Source organism: Seriola aureovittata, chromosome 19 (genome assembly GCF_021018895.1).
Source record: "Seriola aureovittata isolate HTS-2021-v1 ecotype China chromosome 19, ASM2101889v1, whole genome shotgun sequence".
NCBI classification, from domain to species: domain Eukaryota; kingdom Metazoa; phylum Chordata; class Actinopteri; order Carangiformes; family Carangidae; genus Seriola; species Seriola aureovittata.
The window spans coordinates 2,627,116-2,638,441 of record NC_079382.1 but is presented as its reverse complement, the minus strand read 5'-3'; the positions used below and the strand labels follow the sequence as shown (position 1 = coordinate 2,638,441).

Here is an 11,326-nt window from a genome sequence, read left to right as displayed (position 1 = left end):
TGCTGACTTTTGTAATTTTCCAAACATGTTAAAACGGACACAAACTCTATATTTTAGTTGAATTTATTAGCTGAAAGAAACTGCCATCTCTAATGACGTTTTATTTATTTAAACAATATAACCTCATTAATTAATGGACCCTAATTATCATGTAATTGAGGTAAAAAGTAGGCCTAGGGAGTAGCAATATCATGTAGCAGTACACATTTTTGCACATGATATTGAATACACTTGCATCGTCTGGAGCCTCGTGTCGTCTGGGGTCCCTGTTGGTAATCCATCCTTGATCTCCTTGAAAAAACAGCACTTATCCTTATCAGTGACATTACAAAGTTGATTGATAAATGCACTTATAGTAAAATTGTGTGAATGAAACTCATGTCATTATATCGCCTCTATTTAGGCCCTTTTTTGTCATTTTGTTCAATTTAAGATAGTGATAGTGTGGACCCAAATGATCCACAAATAGATAGCACTACCATGGAGTACTATTGCACATTATCAGACGGGAAACAGCTCAGTTGTGTGTCGACCAAGGTGTAACCGAGGCAACAAGGCAGAGGACTGAGCTGAAGTTGTTTAAATTTCATACTATTCATATATTGTTTTGTTTTTTTTATTTAATACAACGTATAGCAAAATTTCAACACGATTCCCAAAGTAATTGTGAATTATTAACCAGTGCATGTTTGAGCACTTTTTTTTTCCGATTACCTAAAATACAACATCATCTTACGTGTTCAAACGTCATGACGCTCCCGGTGTTTGGTTTCCGCGCCACGCCGAGTCAACATGGAAACAACAAGCAGCGACAGTAAGGTAGACGAACGGCTGATAGATGAGGAGATGGAAGAGGACCGGTCAATGTTAAGATCCGACAGGTACAACAATGTAATGTATAAATGTCACGTGCGCGAATCACAGCACGGCAGGGAAAACGGTTTTACGGTGGCTAGCTAACGCCGCTAGCTGGCTAGCTGCCACATGCATTGTGTGAGCATGGCTGCGGTGAACAAAAGACTTAACAGTAGAGGAAAATACAGACAGGACAAAAACAACATCTGGGTGCATGGCCTAATTATAAAATACATGTCTGAGGTTTTGTTGGCTAATTGATATTCAGCTGTGTTATGCTAACAAGAGGTATCTGCTTCTTAAGCTGACTGTCAATACTCCTTTATTAGGACCTTTTCTCCAGACCTTATTGAAAATTAAACAATTTATGCGTTTTCTTTTGTTGGTGAACGTTTGCACTTGACAAAACATGATTTCTTAGCGTTTCAACTTAGCCTGGACAATTCGGCATGACTACAGACTAACTATAAACGATGTCTAGCTTCAGTGGGATGTGTTAAAACATAGCTCTGATGAAGAAAAACAGTACTAACAAACGATCTGTTTATCTACTTTTGATAGAAGACTGAATGCAATACTTCCCTGCACATCGCAGCGCCAGCTAATGTTAGTTTGTGGCTAACGCTGGCTTATAACACGTAGCACTGGGGGTGTGCAGGGGGGTCAGGTGTCCAACCTACCTAGGTGTGTGTATCAGGATATTCTGGGTGTGCCAACATTTGTCCATTCAGATGATGTATTACATCTCCCATGGGGACCGTGCTAAACTGGAGAATAAAAGGGAGTGCAAGGCAGCTAGCTGATATGTGACATTTTCTCACGTTTATGATGAGTTGGGTTAACATTTGCTCAACTAAAGGATACATATACATGTAATTCATGCACGTAAATAGCTGTTCAGTTGCTGCTTTTTGTAGCCAGCAGATTCTGTCGCAATTGTGGGTGATCTTTACATGGTTCCCTAAAGGCTTACTTACATCTTTTCTTTTTCACCAGGGATGATCATACCTTGCATAGATCTTGAGTCCTCTTTTAAACAAACTGGGTGTTGGAGCAGACCTCAGGTTTTCTGGGAGGTTGTCTCAGATATGTCGAGCATAAAAAGTGAACTGACCGCTTCTCTGTTTATGTTTGACTCAGGGGACAGTGAGCAGACCTGTCCCAGACCACCTGAGAGGTCAGGATGTTTTATAATGTAAGGGAAGGTCAGAAATGTATTTTGGCCCTAAACCATTTAGTTCTTTATACAGGACAGTGTAGGACAGTTAACTGAATCTGTACAGAGTCTGAACTGTTAGTGGGTCAAAACAAGACGTTTGAAAACGTCACCTTGGGCTCTACGAGACTGTACATATCTATTTTCTGATGGTTTGCAGCAAAATTATTAATTGAGAAAATAGTCTGCAGGTGAATTGAAGATGAAAATAATTGTTTATTGCACCCCCTGAGCTGCTGCACTCAATCTACCAAGCAGCATTTTAGAATTTGAATAATTTCTCTTCATGTTTATCAATATGCAGAATTTGGACAATGGAGAGCAGCAGGAATGCATTTCAACCAGCTCAATGATTAAATGATTAATATCATGGATAATGACAAACGTCTTCACCATTAGACCTTGATAATTTGTATGTTTAAGATCTTCATGTTTATGGCTAATTGAGGCAGCATCAAACTGCCAGGTTTAAAACTGAATTTCATTTTTATTCATTTTTTGGAGGACAACCAGAGCACACTAAAGATCATTTCAGAAAATTGGCAAGTAGTCACAGAATGTCCCAGCCAAGTGATGACAGCCTTACTCATGTGAATGGAGGCCCCACCCTGTGCAATTGCTGTGTCCAGGGCAGCGGTGTGATTTCCTGGGGAGGATTGGCAAGTTCTCCCTTCCTCCCCCTCACCCACACCGACAGCAGACACTTCACTGTGGAGAGAGAGAGAGATGCTGGAGTAGACAGACTCCCTCTCATCTCTCTGCAGGACAGAAGAGCATCTGCAAGTCCTCAAAAGTAAAAAAAAAAAAGAAGAATTTAAAGGCTCAAATTTGGGCCAGTTTTAAAAAATCTTAGCGCCATTTCCTTCCCATGTATATCTTCAGAACTCTGATTAGCTGCTTGGAAAGAAAAAGGCTGATTTTGACAGCATCAGTTCTGTTACACCTGCCTCACATTTAGCTTTGAGGAACCTTCAGATACCTTCAAATGAATGAATTGCCTGTATTGGAGCAGCAGCAGGGGGTCAACTATGAGCTAACAAGGCATTTCTGATGGCAACAAACACATACACACACAAAATTAAAATTAAAATGAACATGCAGACGACAAGTCACAGAGACTAAATCGGATCAAGTGCTGCTCAGGTGTTTTGTAAACGTCCAGTCAACAGACCAGTGAGGTGAACCTGTAGAAGGAAGTCAGTCAGCTGCTTCCGACTTTCACATCTGTTGTGTTTACCCTCAGTGGAAGTGGAGATGATTCCTTGGATGGCCTCTCAAACCGTGTCACCCGCTGCCCTTTGACCCCGTCTTTATCTCCACGGAAACGGACCACGAGCCAGTCGAAGACGGAACCTCCGCTGCTGAGGACCAACAAGCGGACCATCTACATCGCTGGCAGACCGCCGTGGTACAACGTCACCGGGACCACCTTCAAAGAGGCCTTTGTCATAGGTGAGGGAACAAGGACACTTCAGTCGTCCTGTGTGTTCACAACTACTTTGATTAAGATTACAAGAGGATTCCTGGTACATCTGTAATCTGACGGATCAAATATGAATACCACAGCTTAGAATTAAAATATAGATCTTCTCTAATTTCTTATACCTCCACGCCGGTGACAGTCAGGGGGGGGGGCATATGGGGCATTTTGTACGTACGTTCGTCTCAGTCTTGTGAACATGATATCTCCACAACACCATGAGGGAGTTTCTTTAAGTTAGGTACAAACGTTCACCTGGACTCAAGGATGAACCGATAAGATTTTGGTGGCTAAAGGTCAAGGTCATGGTGACCTCACAAATCACTTCAAGGAAATCCCTTCACATTTGGCACAAATGTCCACTGGGAGACAAGGTTGAACTGATTACAATTGTTGGTCAAAGGTCAGTGTGACCTCAGAAAACACTTTTTAGCCATAACCCAAGACTTCACACAGCAATTATGACAAAATTTCACCCAAATGGTTCATATTTTCTGTGACTCTGGATAAACAGGGATGTAACCTGAAACTAGTCTGAGTGGAGGAGGCAGACAACCACCAGGAGTTGATTCTAGTTTTTCATGGTGGCAAAAAGAATGCTGCAGTTTCTCAATAACAACAACAATAATAACAATAACTTTATTCTTATCTCACATTTCAAAATCTTAAAATTACAAGGTAGTTTAACTATAAAACATCTCTGGAACAATAAAAGACTATAAAATGAAATCAGGTGAGATGAGACAATCAGATAAAAACCAACAGACACAGACAAATCAGAAAATACAGGCGAGCAGGAACGAGATAAAACCAGCATATGCTGAGAAGATGAAAATGTGTTTTAAGAAGAAAGGGACTGAATTTCTCAGACAGGTTGTTCTGGAGCCTCGATGCCGCCCTGACGCAAGAGCAGGATCACCTCTTATCTTTAAACTGGCAACAGGGACAATCAAGGGGCCCCGGCCCCATAAAAATTCTCAAATAGTTTCTTTTTTTATGGCCAGCAGTCTATAACTGAGAAATATTCCTCTTTAATGGTATGAAACTGAGAAAATCCTCTTTTAGACCCTGAACTGTAAATTCATGGTGTTTTTTTTTTTTTTTTTTTGTGATAAATGACTTAATCAATGATTTGAAGTTTTCTCAATATAAGAAAGATTTTTGCCGTGAAATATTTTTAAACACTGGCTCATGATGCTCTGGATTGAGTCTTTACTGCATGGCCTCCTCAGGACGAGCCCCAGCAGCAGTAAAATCAACCGTGACACAGACTGTGTGTGTGCGTGTGCATGTGTGCGTGTGTGTGATGTGTGTGTTTGACTTTCGCGGAGCCAATGTCCCGTGATTAAACACATCAGATTGGCATGAGCGGGATTACGTGGAGGGAGAGGTGGACATTATCTTTAGTAGGCAATCTGTTATTGTCAATGGGCCACGGTGACTGGTCACAATTTCACACTCAGCTGTAACTGCGGTGGAAATGGGTCCGGCTTAAAGGACCAGACTGTGCAACAGCAGGGAGCCGGACAGAGGAAAAACCAACATTATTCACTGGGAGATGGAGACAGAAGAGGAAGTGATGACAACAAAAAAGATGGGTGGATGAATGAACAAAGAGAGAAAGGTAGAAATATTGTAAAGCATCATCGATACCAGAGGTTGCTGCTTTCTTACAGTCTGGTTTTATTGCTAATAGAAAAGGCAGTTTTATCTGTTGTTTCAGTGGCCAGGCGTCACACTCAGAATTTGTCATCTATACTGAATCTATAGGGAAGCAGTAAGTGGGAGTCAGTATTTCTATAACCCCTCACACACTATGATCATACATAGAAATGAGCAGCGCTGCAGTGTTTCTTTCCGCCGTCTCCCAGTCAGCAGTTTTGACCTTGATGGGTCTTATCTGTGCAAAAAAAACCCCATCCCAACACTTCACTGAGAGTTATTTATACCACAGAAGTAGCTCCGTAGGCTATTTCTGCACAGACACACAGCCGTTCGCAGCAATTGCATCCTCTTTTTCACCTTTTTCCCCAGCCAGTCTGTCATTCTGGCCCGGTGCCCAGGATTGTTGTCCTGAAGGATTGCTGTTGTGGTCTTTAACCCAGGCGGGTTGTGTGAGGTAAAGAAGGGCTTCATTCTGAGTGTCTTTTTTTTTTGTTGTTGTTTTTTTGGTACCACTATTTGTAGTTTTTCTAGTTTCACAGCAATACAAATAACTGCTAAACAGGGATAATATGCCAGAAATAAATGTTATCATGACTATGCCAGGTGTGTCAAAACCCAAGATGTCAGTGTTTGCAGGTAGAGATCTTGAGGCGGGCAAGAAAAATGAAAAACGAATCAGTCTGTCCACAATGCATAGATGCTGTGTGTGTATGTGGGACTTCATTAAGGTGGCAGAACCTCTCAGGTGACTGCAGTGCAGCAGCAGAGGTCTGACAGGTGTGGTGGAGCTCTTCTCTGTAAGAGCGGCGAGGCGTGATCTTCCTGCAGCACGTCATCTGCGCTGTCGTGTCCAAACTTTCTGTAGAGAGTCCTTCGCCTGTCTGTGTCGATACAAAAATGATGTGGGAAGGAAACCAAGGTTACAAGCGTTACAAGAATTTGCAGTAAATCGAGTGTGTTTTTGTTTTGGAGTGCTGCTTGTAATATTTGAAGGTGTCACCTTGGGCTTTGGGAAATTGAGATCAGCACTTTTTGATATTTTCTGACATTTTAAAGACCAAACATGCTCTGCAGATGCACCACAACTCAAACAACAACAAAAACAAAACCCACTGCTGTCTTCCTCTAATACAACACAGATGTTGCCTGATTTCTGTGGTGGTTTTAAATATGTCTACCACATGTGGAGCTGCAGGTTTTATTTTTATCTGTTGGTGACAGTTGTGGTTGTGTGTGTTTTCCTCTGGTAGGTCTGTGTGGAGGAAGTGCTTCTGGTAAAACCACAGTAGCCAATAAGATCATTGAAGCTCTGGACGTTCCCTGGGTGGTTCTGCTCTCGATGGACTCCTTCTACAAGGTACTAAACTCAAACTAATCTTATTTAAAATATAAACAAGCATTTAAAGAGTAGTGATTACAGAACATTAGCAGCTTTACTTACTGCAATTATGAGGTCTCTTTTAGTTATTCATCAGTCCGGGATATATTGGATTAAGCACTGGACTGAAGGCTGCAGTGCTGATGTCAGCACAGTGAGTAAAAGCCTCTGACGATAACCGTTTAAACACCATAGGTCATATCAATTACAGGCGTCTCTCCTCCGAGACCAGAGGTCGATGAGTTCTCCGTTTCCTCGACTCACTGAATCCAAGAGAGTCAATTATATCTGCATGTCTCTATGGATTGGTGCTAGTTGTTGTGTATTAATTTAACATGAGTGAGTGAAATGAGTGGGGTGGGTTCAGTCTTAAAGGAGAAATCCGCTCTGATCCTTGGCGCTGTTAGATCCTAGATATGAGCTTTAAAATGACCAGCTGAGAATTGTTGCTCTCAATTAAAGGTGGCTCGTATATACACACATGCAGTAGATATCTAGTGATGTGTTGAAGGTGAATGGGAGAGGACAATTTTGGCGCTGGCAGTACCTTACATTCTGGTCTGTTGAGCCTCTTTAAATTTAATGTAACAGTTGAGCTGGTGCATATTCTTTTAAAGGTGAAATATATCTCTGTGGACTTTATGCCTTTGATAGACGGCACTAAAGGGCACCAGGACAAATGTGGATAAAAAGAGAGTGGAGACGAGGCAACAGGAAGTCTGTGGGTGGATTTCAAGAATTGCAGTCGATGCAAACTTTCCTTTCCAATGGGAAGATAAAGATTTAAAGATTAAAGATGTTTTTTGATCAGTAAAACTTTTCTAATTTTTTCCATTCTTGCATCTTAAGACATCAAACATCATTTCATGATCACACACACTAAGTGTTTCATTCCCAGAAAAAGTACCAGCTGTATTACATTTAACACACCTCATTAGCTGCTTGTTAAAGAAGGGAGGATTAACTGCCTCATTTCTGAAGTGCATTATCAACCTGTTCCCTTTGCACCTCGCTGAGAAAAACACAGACTTTTTACCAACTTTATCAGCTGTAATTATAAAGATTTTTAACACAAACGCACAATGATACAATTGAAATTTGCTACACCACCGTTGCTCTTATAAAATAACTGTAACCGAGCAACACCAGTCCCTTTTATTAACATCTTTAGTCTTGAATCTTGCATGGCTAACTCGTTGTTTGTGTTTCCAGGTGTTAAACAAAGAGGAGCAGGAGTTGGCAGCTAAAAACGAGTATAACTTTGACCACCCCGATGCCTTCGACTTCGAGCTGCTGGTCACCGTCCTCAGGAAGCTGAAGAAAGGGAAAAGCATCAAAGTGCCGGTGTACGACTTCACCTCTCACAGCAGACGCAAAGAATGGGTAAGACCGGTGTTATACTCTGTGTATCTGAGCCGCGGGGGTCCGCTGGGCTCTGAGCGATGTAGATTTCATCATCAGAGGGTGGATGCAAGGCTTTGTGGGAACGCCAGTGTACCCTCCAATTTGTTGTGACCGAGCCACACGGGCACCACCTTCACATGGCAGTCATGCAGCTGATAACTGATGACGACTGATACTGTATTACACTATTTTAGGCTCAACGAGCCGGAGGAGCAGCACAGCCCATAAACACTTCACGCAATCAATTCAATTCACTAATGGGGAAACAATGGTAGCAGTGGGGTTTGAAGTGTTTTAATTATTGCTGCTAATCGTTCTCTCCTAGTTTACTCACTGATCTTTAGGACTCAAATTCACCTCCAGTGTCCCAGATCTAAGTAGAAACGAACACATGGAGACATAAAGCAGCGATGTGGAAATGAGTGTTGTTTTATGAACTAGTTGATTTGTAGTTGAAGTTGTCACACAGGAGTGTTCTTATGTGCACAACTCTGCTCATACTCTTCATATTAAGTTTGTTGTCAAAATATGCACCTTTTGTGACTTATAAATACTAAAAAAATCTGTGTGTAAAAAATGAAGACAGATCCAGGACACTCGTCACTCATCATTCAGACGCTGTTTCATAATGAAATTCTGAAAAACATGGATCATACATGTTAAAAATGAGCTGAGTAACAACCCGTGTGTAGCGGCACAAACATCCTTTGTCAGTGTGTGAGCTTTCTGTCAGAAGAGTTCCTTGGTTCTTCCCACCAAAGACCTTCATCATACTCTGAACCTCTGAGAACTCCAGAGTGGAGATGTGTGTATGTTGGTGATAAGTTTCAGCAGTCTTTACGGCTGTTCAGTATCTTTTGGTACGACAACCTCTCACTATCGGTCCCACCAGAAAGACGGTGTCCTGCCCACAGTGTGTAAGTGAAGCTTGCACACAAAACGATTGGTCTGTCTCACTGTTCATCAGCATAACAACAAGTCCTGGACCTTACAAGCAAAAGAAGCCATTGTGCTTTCTGGTAGCCCCTCCTTGTGTGTTTTTGTGGCAGCTGACTTGTGAGCATTGAAGTGGTGGTGTCCCATTCTAGTTACTGGTGTTACAGGCTGTAAGGAGTTCTTTAGATAGCCGTTATTTATTGTATATTATGCTTATTTATATAATTCCCCAGGTGTTGTTGAGTGTTCACCTCCCTGAAGTCAGAAAGATCAAATCTGAGTTACTTTGACCAAATCTTTGTTGTTTTTACTTTATTAATTTGTGATTATTTTATTTATTGATTTACTGAAAAACCTCACAGATATTAGTGATAAACTGAATTACTGATCTGTGATGAACTCCTCATATGTGACAGCATCTATATTCTGATAAAGTGCTATTTGTCGTTTTGATAATAAGAATGAACTAGAAGAGGCGGATGAATAAAAGTAAAACACAAATGCATTTTTTGGACATGAACTGAAAAGGTTAACCATATAAATAAAGCAGGAATAAAGAAGTAGATCTACAAGCAGAGGTGATAACCATCTATAATATTTCCATGTCGTCCTTGTAGTTGGAGAACAGGGACACAGGCCTCAGTGGGACAGCACATGTCAGTTCACTTCATCAGGATCGTCCGTCTTCACCATAAAACCAAAATTGAATCAGTGTTTTTTTTCCCAGGATTAAAATTACGGTTGCTGTTACAAATCACTGAACACCCCTGGGGATGTATTCATCGTTTGAGCTGATGCCAATTGAGCTGCCTGCTAATTTGCTAATTATTAAGGATTTAGTTTACAGGACATTAACCCGAGCAAAGAGCACACATCCCCTCCCAGAAGCATTGTGAGGAATCAATCTGGCAGTGTAGTACTCTGACAACTACTCTCTATTTCTTTGCAATGTAATTTCATGGCTGAAAAGCACCAACACCAGGCGGGAAATCGCCTATCACGACTTGTGACTCTGAAATCATTTTATGGGCCTTTTGTACTGTGCTGGATGTAATTAAGCCTCTGGCCCCCGAGGGTGCTGAGGCCTTTAAGGGCCACCCAGCTGCAGGCTGTGTATACTGTGTGTGTGTGTTTCTACCAGTTACATTGATGAACAAGAGGGCGTAGCCGAGTTTTCTTGTGTCTTCTCTGGTAAAACTGGAAGTCACCTTTTCTCTCTCCCTCTCTCTCTCTCTCTCTCTTTCTCTCACCAACATTTAAACATGTTAAAGACTCACTAAATCATCTCTTAGCTAAAAGCTAAGAGGGAAATGAACAAATCGATAAACACTCATCTGTTTCTTTAGCATTCACTTTCTCTGCTTCACACACAACCTCACCTCCTCTCTCTCTCTCCCTCTCTCTCTCTCTCCTCTCTCTCTCTCTCTCTCTATCTCTCTCTCTCTCTCTCTCTCTCTCTCTACTCACTTCCTCAGAATCGATACTAAAGTGTCCAGCCCATTGACTTTAGCATGAGGCTGGTCAGAGGAAGGTAATAGGATTGTGACATACTCAGCATTGTTTTGTCTTTGATTGAAGCAGTGATTAATCTCTCTCACACACACACACACACACACACACACACACAGAGTTGCTAGCCTTGGTAGTAAAGCAGGTTCGCAGTGAGGTTCATCAGATTACAGCAAAGAACACGAGAACAGCTGGTTGTGGCCGTCCTGTATTTTCCTGTAAGCAGCTGACATCCTGTGTCTGCTTGCTCATATAGAAAGGAGACAATTTAAAAGATCCCCTTGTGAAGTTTTTGACCCCTGGTACAGATAAACGAGCCCCAGTTTTTCCTGTGTTTTTGCACACGTGAGCACGGCAGTGATGCGATGCACATTCCTGCAGGTTTCAACAGAGTCATATTGAAGACCGTGTGTCGTCAAACATGGATTTAAACAAAGCATGATTTGCCTGTTTGCATTCTTAATGTCAAACTGCTGGTACTTGCCATGGATATCATGGTGGACAAGTGCCACTTGTCTTTTATCATAGAACAAATTTGTTCTCCAGTTTTGTTACTTAAATGCTGTTTGGAAGCTTCATCACCTGAAAGACCTCTGTTTAATCAATATCTATTTATTCATGACAGAAAACAGTGTATGGGGCCAATGTCGTCATCTTTGAGGGAATCCTGGCCTTCGCCAACAAGGAGCTTCTGAAGGTAAGAACAGTATAATCCTCCCCTCCTCCTCCTCCTCCTCTTCCTCACCACGCCAAGGTCACATTCATCTCCTATTACAAGTGAGATTTCCACTCTGACTTTGCCCCATTGTGTTTTTAAACCACACACACCTGACATGTTTCCCACATCAAGCCCCATTTAGAACAACACAATATCATCCATCCT

The 11,326-nt window shown here is 41.7% G+C and overlaps 1 protein-coding gene across 2 annotated transcripts in view; it reads left to right on the top strand.

The window, feature by feature from the left end:
• The first annotated feature begins 763 nt into the window (after positions 1-763).
• Positions 764-11,326, top strand: part of si:ch211-243j20.2 (uridine-cytidine kinase-like 1) — a 28,708-nt gene continuing 18,145 nt past the window's right edge. For both annotated transcript variants that reach the window (XM_056363490.1, XM_056363491.1), the window contains exons 1-5: positions 764-881; positions 3,315-3,523; positions 6,467-6,573; positions 7,807-7,977; positions 11,069-11,140. In XM_056363490.1, the coding sequence (XP_056219465.1) occupies positions 793-881; positions 3,315-3,523; positions 6,467-6,573; positions 7,807-7,977; positions 11,069-11,140 (648 nt within the window). In that variant the 5' untranslated portion in view covers positions 764-792. The remainder of the gene's footprint in view (positions 882-3,314; positions 3,524-6,466; positions 6,574-7,806; positions 7,978-11,068; positions 11,141-11,326) is intronic.